The 13,184-nt window shown below is 49.9% G+C and overlaps 4 protein-coding genes across 4 annotated transcripts; 1 reads left to right on the forward strand and 3 right to left on the reverse strand.

Moving 5' to 3' along the window:
• Positions 1-5: 5 nt before the first annotated feature.
• N7503_010447 (nicotinamide/nicotinic acid mononucleotide adenylyltransferase) lies at positions 6-971 on the reverse strand (the record flags this gene model as incomplete). Its single annotated transcript, XM_057069993.1, has 3 exons — positions 6-275; positions 329-602; positions 661-971. 3 exons carry the CDS (start codon positions 969-971, stop codon positions 6-8), a joined length of 855 nt encoding a protein of 284 aa, XP_056916604.1.
• A 1,719-nt stretch (positions 972-2,690) lies between these two features.
• Positions 2,691-8,565, forward strand: N7503_010448 (HECT-type E3 ubiquitin transferase UFD4). Its single transcript, XM_057069994.1, has 5 exons — positions 2,691-3,049; positions 3,107-3,183; positions 3,244-3,878; positions 3,959-8,138; positions 8,200-8,565. Exons 1-5 carry the CDS (start codon positions 2,772-2,774, stop codon positions 8,394-8,396), a joined length of 5,367 nt encoding a protein of 1,788 aa, XP_056916605.1. The 5' UTR covers positions 2,691-2,771; the 3' UTR covers positions 8,397-8,565.
• Positions 8,566-8,891: 326 nt separating this feature from the next.
• Positions 8,892-9,784, reverse strand: N7503_010449 (PaaI family thioesterase; the record flags this gene model as incomplete). The annotated part of the gene is made up of 2 exons (XM_057069995.1): positions 8,892-8,918; positions 8,972-9,784. The coding sequence occupies 2 exons, from the start codon at positions 9,782-9,784 to the stop codon at positions 8,892-8,894; spliced, it is 840 nt and encodes a 279-aa protein (XP_056916606.1).
• An 833-nt stretch (positions 9,785-10,617) lies between these two features.
• Positions 10,618-13,145, reverse strand: mak5 (ATP-dependent RNA helicase MAK5; the record flags this gene model as incomplete). The annotated part of the gene is made up of 3 exons (XM_057069996.1): positions 12,849-13,145; positions 11,537-12,784; positions 10,618-11,478 (listed from the first exon to the last, which is right to left on the reverse strand). The coding sequence occupies exons 1-3, from the start codon at positions 13,095-13,097 to the stop codon at positions 10,618-10,620; spliced, it is 2,358 nt and encodes a 785-aa protein (XP_056916607.1). The 5' UTR covers positions 13,098-13,145.
• Between the last annotated feature and the right edge of the window lie 39 nt (positions 13,146-13,184).

Below are 13,184 nucleotides of genomic sequence, written 5' to 3' on the forward strand. Positions count from 1 at the left end.
CCACATCAACCTGACTTGCCAGCTTCCTGTCTTTCCTTGCCCTTTTCGTTGGCGGTACCATCATCTTCATAGAGGTGATGTTGCTCAATATAATGGATGACAGGGACAGGGATAAGATATCGGACACTCATCTCACGTCGCAAGAAGAGACGGATCTTGGTGCTACTGACATCGTTTTGGATAAGCTGTTGAATGACGTAGATGTTGTCCTTCCAAGGCTGTAAGCTGGCCAGAGCCTCGTCAATATCGGTGCCACTGCGTTCCACAATGAAAGACTTTGAAGAATATTAGTAACCTTTCTGATGGCAGACTTTCGGATGTGACTTACGCCATATTTGCCAAGAATATGATCTAAATCCTTTTCACTCCAGACGCCCGGGGTGGACATTGTGTGAATCAGATCGGCACCTGCCAACAGGGCAATGCGAACGGGCTTGCGGGTTCCATCAGCAGCTTCAACACCGCCGCGAACAGTGTTGATCTCATGGTCAAAATGATCCAGGACGACGGCGGTCGGCTGGTACTCTTTCTGAGTTGGCTCCCACGTATCCACCATCAGCCAGTCGGAGGTTTGATCCACCGCTAGTTGACACATTGCTACTCTATTATCCCCCACATTAGCATTCTCCTGATCTGTGAGGCGAGGCAAGAAATAATTACCGATCTTCTGCGCTGGCGAGACCCGCCTTGCGATAAGAGTCTGACACGGGCGATAGATAGCCACCAAGGAGTTCGAATTCGGTACTGAATTTGACGTAGTCGGCAGCCATCTCAAACATTCGCAAGTGGAGGTAGGTGATCGGGGAGAATGAGCCACAAGCGACCAGCAAAAGCGGCGTCTTCTCCGGGTCGGTCATCTTGCGCTTGAGGCGCAGATCCGGAAACATGTAGTCGTCCATTGGGGCCGGAGGGATGTGGGCTGGAACCTGATGAACATCGTCACTCTGGCCTCCAACCATTTCGGTGGCCATCGCTGGATGAAAATGTGGTTGATATGGTTGATATATGGGGTAGTAGCGAGTCGTTGATCCGAGGTAGTTGGAGGGGAAAGAGGGGGGCGTTATGAGTTCGGGGAAAGTGGGGGAACGAAGTTTTTAACTACGTTTCCGTGAACTCTGGAAAGAAACGCGGGGGCGAACGGGAGGCGGAAAACACTGGGCCGCGGAATGTAAAGAAAGAAAATCATCCTGAACATCGTAGTCTGAATAGGTAACCACGTTTGATTATTAAGGTCTCGGTGAGTCAATCTATCGGTCTGTCTCCGGTCGCGATCCGCCGGCCCGCAATAGTACGAGCTAACGGGGAGAGGCTATTGTCATAGTCTTACGTGTAAGATATACTTTGTGTGGTCAACTCCACAATGTTGCCTTTCACAAGGTGATCCTGAGAATCGATCAAAGCAATATATGTATATATTACCTGAGTTCATAGTCAATGACATTACTACGTATGATTTGCCTTTTTTACGTACGCCTTCTCTAGCCAACTTACAGTGGCGTTCTATGAGTTTGAATTGTGCCCCACTCATTCGATAACATTCTGCCATATTGTCTGCTGTTCCAAACCTATAGCTAATTCAACTCAGTAGGTACTATGTCGTATTACACCATCCATCGATATCGGTAATGTTCTGAATTATACCATGGAAATCTCAGCAATGAATTTATATAAGCATATAAAGCCTGTGTTGTACAGTATGTTCTACTTATCGTGCTACTGAAATAAATTGCGTGCTGTGTATTGGCAATTATAAGCTAGATATATAAGGCGGTATATAGAGCGGTCTAGAGGTAGTTTCAAACTAATGAAACGTCACTGTATGCCTCTTGGAAAGAACAAGAGCCACAATTATAGAACATCCGGACTGATTAGAGATGGATAGATGAAATAGGTGCATGGAGATAATAGGTCTTAAGCCCGTGCTTCAGACGGAATACCAATGTTGCAAGGTTGTGGCTACCACAAGTTGTCTTATCTCATCACGAATGTTGCACTTCCGCCGCCTGACGCTCTCCGAATCCAATCGTCACAAACCACGAACTTGCCTCCTCTTTTCCTTCTTCCCCCCCAACCCCCTAAACTTCACCCCATCTTCTTTTTCATCAAAATTCGTCTTTCTATTGGGTATATTCCAACTTTCGTTTTAGTTATCTGCTGGTTCGTCCTTATAGCCCCAACGCATCTACCGCCGGTCCCCAAGTTCCCCCCCCATATCGCCCATTCACCCGCTTCTCAGCCAACTCGCAAAAGGTGTGCGGATGGCGGGTTGAAACGGTGTCAACGTCTATCTACACTAGCCCGACCCCTGACCCGGTAACTTATGGCCAGGCAAAGGCCCGCCAACCGTCAGGACCCTCTCGAGGATTATTCCGTCTCCCCCGCAGGAGCTGCCACCTCTTCTGCCCTGAGGTACTTCCCTCCCAATTTCCTTCGCCTTGACCTCTTCTTCCACCGCCCCCAATTGTGCTCGTCGTGATTCTGCCTATGCAATCCTCAGGCACCCTTCAAAGGGAAGAGAAACGGTTGCATCCTTCATCTTGATTACTTCGTCTTCAATCCGTACACCCCAGAATCACGTCCCCCAACGTCATTCGGGCTGCGGGGAATCTTCATATCTAAACACCAAGCCCTCACTCTTTCATCCTCTATTATCCCTCAGAATCCTGCTACACGTCCTTTTTTCCCCGCTATCACAGTGCTTTTTTCTCTCTTCCTCTCCTTTGCGTTCCTTCTTAATTCCATAGTCACGTCAAACAAACAAGTTTCTCATCATGTCTTCCAGAATCACTCGATCAGCTGCTAGGCTTGCTACAGACCCTCCTTCCACTGACTCCGGTCCGTCAAATCCCACTGCTGGCCCGGCTTCTCGGAAACGCAAAGCACCGACACGTCGAGATCCACAGCAAGACGCACCAAACCCATCTACGGCTCCTTCGCCCCCACGACGATCGAAGCGACAGCGAACTGCAGCACCTCAGCCACCTTCTGCTGCCCCTGCTGCCCCTGCTTCCCGTCGAGGCGCCCGTCGCTCAGTCATGTCACAACCCGGGTGAGTAGATTTAACAGATCACATACCCACAAAACTAATTCCCTTTGCCGTTATTAGACCATCCTCCCGTCCATCCGAGGATTCAAAATCCACCACTCCACCGCCTCCCTCGAGGCGGAAGTCTGGCCGAAATGGTACGTTAGGATGTCGAGTTATACATGTATTCCCTTTGTTGACATAATTCCTTCATCTAGATCGACTTGCTAGCACACAGTCTCCACCGCCACGGCGGCAAAAGAAGCGTTCCGCGAAATCGAACCCCGATGTCGTAATGCGAGATGCAGAGGAGGATGTGGAAGAGCCAGATAACCGAGAGGAGCAGGAAGGGTCTCCTGCAGGCGATAGCAATGATGGAACCAACCCTTCAGCGTTTGACGATGAGGATTTGGATTCTTTCCATAGCAGCCTTTTTGGTGGCCGAGGTGCTATGGGCCTGCAAAGTACACTCCGTGCTCTCACCGGCATGATGTCCGGCATGTCCTCGCGGCTTCGAGATATGCTCTGTAATCTGAGACAGAAAGACAACCCCTCTGTGCAATTGATCGCCCTCCAAGAGCTGTCAGACCTCTTACTCGTCTCCAACGAAGACAATCTTTCCGGCCAGTTTTCTCCTGACCCATACGTGAAGGAGCTGGTCACCTTGATGCAGCCCAACCAGTTCGGCGAAGAGAACGCGGAAATCATGCTGCTTGCCTGCCGCTGCCTTGCCAACCTAATGGAGGCTCTTCGAGGGTCTGTGGCCAACGTGGTTTATGGAGGTGCTGTTCCAATCCTGTGCCAAAAGCTTTTGGACATTCAGTTTATCGATCTCGCCGAACAAGCTCTCAGCGTATGTCGTATCTTTCCGTTCATATCTTGTGCATTTTTACACCTACATTACGTGTTTGATACTGACGAACGCTTGACTAGACACTGGCCAAAATCTCAGTAGATTTCCCGGCTTCGATCGTGCGAGAGGGAGGCCTGACGGCATGCTTAACATACTTGGACTTCTTTCCTACAAGCACTCAGCGCACTGCCGTTACGACTGCCGCAAACTGTTGCCGCAACCTTCCCCATGACTCTTTCCCCGTCGTTAGGGATGTAATGCCGACTTTGTTGAATGTCCTATCCAGCAATGACCCCAAAGTGGTTGAACAAGGATGTCTCTGTGTCTCGCGCATCGTGGAAAGTTTCAAATATCGCCCTCACAACTTGGAGGAATTGATCGAGCCTGCCATGCTCAAGGCAGTTCTTCGTCTTTTGCTACCAGGTACTACCAACCTGATCGGTTCTCACATTCACACTCAATTCCTACGTGTGCTGGCAATTGTCTGCAAGGCCAGCCCTCGCTTGTCCATTGAGCTCCTGAAGATGGACGTTGTCGATACCCTTTACCAGATCTTAACCGGTGTATCTCCGCCGGAGGACGTCGAAAGCACGGCTGTCAAGATGGACAGCGTTCTCGTCATGCAAGCACTGATTCACCGACCTCGCGAGCAAGTGTTTGAGGCACTAAATGTCATTTGCGAGCTGCTACCAGGTGCTCCCAATCGCGAGGCATCTCGGGCTGATAATCTTCTCAGCTCGTACTTTGATAGCAGTATGTCTATCGGCTTGAAACCTACGAAGGTGAAAGAGAACCCCGCCGAGAGACGGGCCTTATTGGAAGACTGCAAACCCGAACTCAAGCGATTTGCAACAATCTTGTTTCCCACCTTGACCGACGCATACTCGAGTACAGTCAACCTCCACGTTCGCCAGAAAGTTCTCATTGCGCACTTGAAAATGCTTCATATTCTTGAGCCAAGCTTAATTGAAGATGCTCTGCGTACAGTCCCATATGCCTCATACCTGGCCTCTATTCTCTCACAAAAGGATCATCCATCTCTAGTCTCTTTGGCTCTTCGATGCGCTGAGCTGTTATTCCAACGCCTAGAACACGTCTACCAGCATCAATTTCACCGCGAGGGTGTTATCTCTGAAATTGACAAGCTAGCTGAGGGAAAACCCTCTATTGACGAAGAGAATCACCGGACAAGCAGTGGAAACAAGGGCCCGGCCGAATCATCTGATGTCGACATGGACACCGAGGATGCACCGGGCAGTAATAACAAGAACGAGGATTCGGACGAGGACCTGGATAATGAGGATGAGGATGATGGCGATGAAGATAACGATGATCTCTCGGAATCAGAGACCTCATCCATTTCTGGTCATCAATCCTTGGCGAAGCTGGATAATGCTTTGAATGACCTTGTTATTCGCGATGCTCAAGCTTTCCTTCAACTCTACGAATCGGGGCATGGGGAATCTGTGCGAAATGAAGCCCAGAAGATCCTCAATGATCTTCAATCCTTGGCGATCAAGATTCGCAAGTGTTATTCTCCGCAAGGGGACAAGAATGGACTTCCTCTTTTCAAAACCCTGGCTTCGTACTTTGACGGAGATGCGCTGGAGAGCATAACCAGTTCTGAACTCTTGAACTCGGGAATTATTGATGTTCTTCTCGAAGTTCTGACTGACTTTAAGGCCCCGTGTATTAAGTATGCACGGTCTGCCTTCTTGCAGGCCTTCATGGGCGCAACAATCTCGGAGAAGGCACAGAGCCAGAGCACCGCAACTACACCGTTCAGTGTCTTGATTCGGAAGCTCCAAGATTTGCTCAGCCGGACTGAGCATTTCGAGGTCCTTACCGTGAGCCATAATTCTCTAGAAAATACTCGCACCAATGCCACATACATGCTTGGAAAACAGCTTAGGTTGAAGCTTGTTGCCGAGGATGGAACTGACGTTCCTCGCCCTTACAAAAACCTCATGGTGTCGATTCACGCTATTGCTACGTTCAAGGCCCTGGATGATTTCCTTCAGCCGCGAATCGCTGTGTCAGATCGACCGCGGCAGTCTCGTACCCGGGATTCGATCCTCTCCCAGATTGCGCAGGCAGCACGCATGCGGGACCAACTCACCTCAGAAACAAGGACCCCATCAGCTGGCAACCGACAAACTCGCAACGCAGGAGCTCGAGGAAATACGACTGAGGACCCCGAAAGCAATAATACTCAGGCGGCCCAAGAAACTCGACGTCACCAGCCATTCCAACAGGAGGATGATGAGCAAGATGACGAACCCCTAGAGTGTGCCGATGAGAGACAGATCACCGATGACGAAGACGAAGACGCCGAGGATGCGGAGGAGGATGAAGAGCTCAATGCAATTGTCGATGACCTCGATGATGATCTAGAAGATGACAACGTGCATGATCCGACCGCCGTAAATATGGAGGTCGCCTCCTCCGGCAAGGTCACGGCTCGAAAGGAGGACGGTACTCGAGTGGGTACGCCGTCGCACTCTACCCCGTCATCTAAGCCTTCTTCGTCGACCCCGGGTCCTGCCCCTACTCCGCAAAGCTCACTGGCCACTGCTGGGCGTCCATTCTCATCCTACGCGGCAGCTATGGCTTCAATCCCTCAGGATTGGCACATTGAGTTCTGTGTCGATGGCAAACCAATCCCCAGCGATACTACCGTTTACCGTGCTGTTCATCACAATCGGGAGCATATCAACGAGGCCAAGGTCAAGAACGTCTGGTCTGCCGTTCATACTGTTACCTACAGGCGTGTTCCTGGTCCACCGCCTCCGGAGCCCTCCAGCCTTGCTGCTTCTGGACAAGAAGCTTCCTCCAGCGCTGATGGCCTGGAAATGCCTTCTTCTCTGAGCAAAGATGCTACGACAGCATCAATCCTGCGTCTTCTTCGTGTTCTGCATGAGATGAATGCAACAATCGATGACATACTGATGGACGCTCGCGAACATGCCAACATCACCCCGGAGCCGTTGGCCCAGTTTATCAATACAAAGCTCACTGCCAAAGTGAACCGCCAATTAGAGGAGCCATTGATCGTGGCAAGTAGCTGCCTTCCAAGTTGGAGCGAAGACCTGGCCCGGCTATTCTCGTTCTTGTTCCCATTCGAGACGAGACACCTCTTCCTGCAGTCAACAGCATTCGGCTACTCTCGAGCTATGACTAGGTGGCAAAACTCACAAAGTGCTGAGGATAGTCGACGTGATATGCGCCGTGATGATCGGCCATTCCTTGGCCGACTGCAGCGCCAAAAGGTGCGAATTTCTCGAGCCCGCATCTTAGAGTCTGCTATGAAGGTCATGGAGCTTTACGGGTCCTCTCCAAGCGTTCTTGAAGTGGAGTATTTTGAAGAAGTTGGAACTGGACTGGGTCCCACTCTTGAGTTTTACTCCACTGTCTCAAAGGAGTTCTCCAAAAAGAAGCTCAAGATTTGGCGTGACACTGACGGCACTTCCTCTCCTGACTATGCTTTCGGAAAACGCGGTCTTTTCCCGGCTCCAATGAGCGAGGAACAAGCGTCATCGGACGCTGGCAAGAAACAGCTGAACATTTTCAAGGTTCTTGGAAAGTTTGTCGCTCGCTCTATGCTTGACTCGAGAATTATCGACGTTTCCTTTAATCCAGCATTTTTCCGCATTGCTGACACACTGTCCTCGGTCGCACCGTCTCTGGGAACAATCAAGGCTGTAGATGAAGGCTTAGCCAAATCCCTAGGCATGCTCAAGCAATTCGTCAAGGCAAAGATCGCAATTCAAGAGGACCGCACCCTCTCCCAGCAGGACAAGTTCAAGGCAATTCAAAACATTGTGGTAGATGGTGTCCGTGTTGAGGACTTGAGCCTGGATTTCACGTTACCCGGTTACCCGTCGATCGATCTAGTCCCAGGCGGTTCTGATGTGTCTTTGACTATTGACAACGTTGATCAATATGTCGAACGAGTGATTGATATGACCCTGGGCAGCGGTGTTCGCCATCAAGTCGAGGCTTTCCGTACTGGGTTCTCTCAGGTGTTCCCATTCACCGCTCTTCGTGCTTTCACGCCCAATGAACTCGTTATGCTTTTCGGACAGGCCGAGGAAGACTGGTCCATCGAGACTCTGATGGACTCTATCAAGGCGGACCACGGGTTCAATATGGACAGCAGGAGCGTTCGGAACCTTCTCCAGACCATGAGCGAAATGGATAATCAGCAGCGCCGCGATTTCCTTCAATTTGTTACTGGTAGCCCCAAACTCCCCATCGGTGGTAAGTGTTGTCTTCTCGACCATACGACTCTTAACAGATCCAAGCTAACATATTTTCCCAGGCTTCAAAAGTCTTACCCCCATCTTTACGGTCGTGTGCCGTCCGAGCGAGCCCCCATACACACCCGATGATTACCTGCCTAGTGTCATGACCTGTGTGAACTATCTCAAGCTCCCTGACTACAGCAGTCTCAAAGATCTGAAGAACCGACTTTCTGTTGCTATCAAGGAAGGCCAAGGCGCCTTCCACTTGTCCTAGATGGTCTCATCTTCACGCGCCCACCCTTTTCTCGTGATCCCCGTTCTCTCTGCATTCTATTGACCGGCAGCGCCGGGCAATGCCGGCGCAACAATCTTGCCCCGTCTTTCCCACCAGGAACGGGGCCCTTTTAATGATGCGATGACGTGCAACTTGCTGATTTGTCTTTGATCCCCCAATTCTCACCTTTTTTTTCGGCTGGGCTGATCCTGTTATTATCTTTTTTTCATGCCTTTTGAGTTGAGGGGCGTCAAAGGTGGATTCCCCTTTCTTACGACCCTGATATTAGATAACAATGGATACTGTTTTTTATAAAGTTTCCTTCTTATATGGTGCCAAACTCTTTCTATTGTTTTAAAAAAATGTAGATTCGTCTTCGCGGAATTAATTGTGTAGTTTATTCTAGTCTATGTCTATATATATGTCTATTATATCCACCATATGAAACGCATTATCATCATGAAGAGAAAAAGAGAAAACCCCAGGCAAAGGCAATCAGGTGCGGTAGACGGACACCATAGACTAGGAAACAGTTAGTATCCGATATCGACATATCGTCATAGCAGGAAACTCACGTCTGCAAACTTAGGCTCCACAAACAAAGCCTTCGACTCAGCAACCATAACTGCCCCCTCGCTATCTTCGCTCAACAAGCTCGTATCCGACACGAGAGCAGGCGCACCATGAGACAAAGGCAAAGCCAACGGAAGACAGAACATCCGTCCCTCAACCCAAGCCTTGCGCCCTTCAACCTTAGTAGTCTCAGCCCGCAACACATACATGCGATCCGGTATCGCAGGCTTCCTAAAATCAACATTCAAGTTCGCCGTCATTCCAAGCCCGCTAGGAAATGCAGCAGAAATACATCTAGCAAAGACCTCATCAAAAAGCACGGTGAGCAAACCGCCATGCACAAAGCCCGGATGTCCGCACAGATCCTGGCCAATATGGAACACCGAAACCGCCTTCGTCTGGATTTTCGATTCACCACTGCTGGCCGTCTGCGACGAAGTCCACATATACGGTGTAAATGCTAGCTTGCCCTGGCCCACCAGACTCCCACCGACGAGATGGTGTTGCCGAATTGCAGGGGGAATGGCGAGGTGCGGGCGTGACTCCTTGTAGGTTTGCGATTGGCGGAGGGATTGGACGACAGGCATTTTGGAGATTAGGGCGTCGAGGCTTGCGACCTCATTATGTTGCGGTGGGGTAGGTTGTGGGACCTGTGTTTGGCTTTGAGGAAGTGCCTGCTCGTGGACCACAGCTGATCGTGATGGGCCCTGTTGGTGCAGACGGGCAATCCGGCCAGCGGGTGTGAAGGTTGCTCTGGCGATTGAGATCGCTGATGGGCGCAGCACCCATCGTGGTGCTAGAGAAAGTGCAGACATTATGGCAGTATATATCGTCTATATGCTTGTGAAGAAAAGCCGTTAGGTTATGACATAGTGTGTAGTCTGGGTCTTGGACGTACCCCGAATAAAAGGATCGCAGATAAGCTAACGCGGATTATCTGCGGCTAAGTGGAAACCCGGGACTATCTTAATATAGCTTGTATTTTGAGAAGTTCGCGGTGATTAGAATCGTGGATATGCAAGGTTGTTGAACAGGGGTATGTATGGATAAGGTTTAGGGGACTGTTGTTCAAACAAGGGATTGAAAGAAAGCCTTTTCAAGTCCACCTTGATTGTTTCCTTTGAAATCTTGATTCTTCGCCTTCCTTCGCTCCGAAATTTTTTTTCTGTTGGACCCAAACGGTGGGGCAAAAAGTACCGATTTTCGGCGGGGCCCGAGGAATACGGCAGATATCGGCATGCCGATTTGTCTTGGTCGGTCCATTTGGAGGTCTATTGTAGATCTATCTTCCACTTGCAATCCTACCTGTCAATCTATACTGCCTACAAACTCGGAAAATATCCCATGAATATAAGAACACCCACCCAAGCAAGTTTGGTCCGAAGGTACGGTCTCGGGGGCAGGTCCTGGTCGATTGGCGATCGCCGCTATCGGTCTACTTTGAAGTAATTTATCAAGAAGCACTTTTTTACATGATAAAGTGTTCTAGAGACAGGCTCCGGTGCTAAATTTTCAATAGGCGTATGGATGACAACAGTAAGGAAATTTTGTATCGCTATGTAACGGGAGTACACTGTACAGATCGACATCCTCGTTGGTATCAAATAGGTCTCCCTGACATTTAACATAATGGAACCAATTAAAAAGTTTAGAAACCCAAAGGATCAAGGTGGCCGAGGAAGGCTTTGTTGCCCTCGCCACGGAGCAGGGCCTCGATATCAACGCGACCAGCCGTGAGATAACGCTCGCTAACACCGATATTGATGCGCTGCGAAAGCAGGCCCTTCAACTCGGCTCGGAGGGCAGCCAATTCACCCTTGGTGATACCACTAGCCTGCTTCTCACGTCGCTCTCGGCCACCACCACGACCGCGACCCCTACCCTTGGCTTCATCAAAGTCATCACTGTCATACTCAACACCAAGATCCTCAGCGGCAGAACGCATCCAGTTGTCCTCTGCAGAAACCTTCTCCTTAGCGAGGTTGGAGTCAGTAATCTTTTTGGCTAAAGTGACACGCGGTCGTACACGAGCGACGACGCGACGGTCGATCTCGAGGGACTCCAGAGGTAGTTTCTTGGCGGTAGCATTGGGGTTTCGAGCGTGGACCTTGGCAGCAAGGCGAGCCACGCTGACGACCTCATCTGGAGAACAGATGATAACACTCTTGCCCATTGCACCTGCACGTGCAGTACGACCAGATCGGTGAACGTATGAATCAGCTGCACGGGGTGCGTGGTAGTGGACGACACAATCAATGCCCTTAATATCGAGACCACGGGCAGCAACATCGGTGGCCACAAGAATAGAGCTTGGGTCTGCGGTAGGTGAGGAGAAGCGCTCAACAGAGCGAAGTCGAGCTTTCTGTGCCATGCTAGAATGGAGACCAAGAGCGGGAAGTCCCAATGCTTGCAACAGTTGAGTGACACGACGAACAGCGGAGATAGAGTTGGTAAAGACAAGTGTCCGGTGTTTGGGATGGTAGAGCAAAAGTGCGTAAAGGTAGAGATCCTTTTTTATATATTAGTACTGTCTTCGGAAATAGAAGAATTGCAAGTGGATTCCTTACCTTCTCCATTGCAGGGCATTCAACAATTCCCTCCTTGAGTCCTTCTGCCATCTGCTGAACGGGGTTCACATCAATAAACCTGGGCTTTTCTTCCCGGAAGTTGAGCTTCTTAAGCAGGTATTCCATTGACTCTTTGTTGTCCATCAAATCTCCTCCTGACCAACGACTCTTTCCGGCAAGCTTTTGTTGGAGATCACGGTGGAATGTGGCCGAGAAAACAAGAGTCTGACGGGCCTTGAGTTTCTCATCTGTTTCTTCGTCCTCTTCTTCATTTTCGGGGAAGTCATTGTGTTCCTGGCGGTCCAAGGCGCCAATGATTTCTTCCACTTCCTTGAAGTTTCCTTGACTGAGCAGTCGATCCGCTTCATCCACAACAAGGAACCGAATCTTTTGCATCTTGCTGATCAAGCCCGATCCAGTGCTCAGAATCTCCCACACACGACCTGGTGTACCAACGACAATATCAGCAGTGGCAAGCTGTCTTTGCTGCTTCTGAATGGACAGACCACCCGTCAAAAGGGCAACTCGTGCATTTGTATCCGGAGCATTCTCGATCAAGTTACCGATGTGCTTGCCTAACTGGACGGCCAGCTCTCGGGTTGGTGAAAGGATAAGAGCCATGGGAGATGACCTTGGTGTCTTTTCAGATTCGATCTTCTTTCCTCGCTTTTCCAAATAATGCTCGAGAATCGGAATGCCAAAGGCGAGCGTTTTTCCGGATCCGGTTGATGCCTTTCCAATAACATCGTGGCCATCTAGAATACCTGGAATGCAAGCTTTTTGGATGGCGCTCGGGGTGCCAAACTTCAACTTAGAGAGACTAGTAAGGATCTCTGGCGACAGGCCAAGATCGTCCCAGCCTGATACATCGACTTCATCCTCGCTTTCAACCTCATCGAGGGCTTCAAATGAAAGGTTGGCCTTGAAGCTGGAATCTTGGGTAGGTTTCGCTTGCTTGTTCTTGCCATCTTTTTGTTTGGTATCTTTCTTTTTGGGTTCTTTGGTCTCCTTGGCCTTGGCCTCTTTAGTTCCCTTGGTGTCCTTGGTATCCTTGACTTCCTTGGTTCCCTTAGTCTCCTTAGTTTTCTTGGACTTTTTATTATCTTCCTGTGGCTCTGCAGCACCGTTGGTTGTGGTGGTTGTCTTTTCGGCGGACTCCTCATCGCTGAAACCCGACCACTCGTCGAAAGCAGTCTCTTCGGCAGTCGGTGTCCTTAAGATAGATTTCGTGGTTTTGCCTGGTTTAGCCTGTCGCCGAATTTCATTAGTATACAAGTAACAAGCTTGTCGATACCTAGTAAATATTTCATACCTTGAATTGAACAACGCCATTGTCTGATGCACGAATAACATCCACACCATCGATCTCCTCCAGTCCGAAGAAGCCTTCCGCATCTGCCATTCGGTCGGGCATAGCTACCTCTTGCCAGTTCAGATCATCAACGCCAATCGCGCCATCCCGAGAATCATCTTCCGCGGCCGCTGCAACCTTCGCGCCCTTCTTGCGCTTCTTGGCCTCGACGGCCTGTGGCTTGGAATCGCGTCCTCGTTTCTGACCCATGATTATAGTGGAACCTGCTCCGAAATACACAGGTTTGTGAGTTTGAACAAAATTCGCAGAAAGGCCAATGTAAAGGCTTGCTCGGAG

This window comes from Penicillium pulvis (assembly GCF_028828015.1).
Source record: "Penicillium pulvis strain IBT 33274 chromosome Unknown scaffold_8_segment0_segment0, whole genome shotgun sequence".
Taxonomy (NCBI): Eukaryota; Fungi; Ascomycota; class Eurotiomycetes; order Eurotiales; family Aspergillaceae; genus Penicillium; species Penicillium pulvis.

Excerpts from the sequence above, each read along its gene's own strand:
- N7503_010448 (XM_057069994.1), top strand. The coding sequence starts at position 2,772 with ATGTCTTCCAGAATCACTCGATCAGCTGCTAGGCTTGCTACAGACCCT. Across the intron at positions 3,879-3,958 it reads TCGCCGAACAAGCTCTCAGC|ACACTGGCCAAAATCTCAGT; the intron begins GTATGTCGTATC and ends ACGCTTGACTAG. Across the intron at positions 8,139-8,199 it reads CCCCAAACTCCCCATCGGTG|GCTTCAAAAGTCTTACCCCC; the intron begins GTAAGTGTTGTC and ends ATATTTTCCCAG.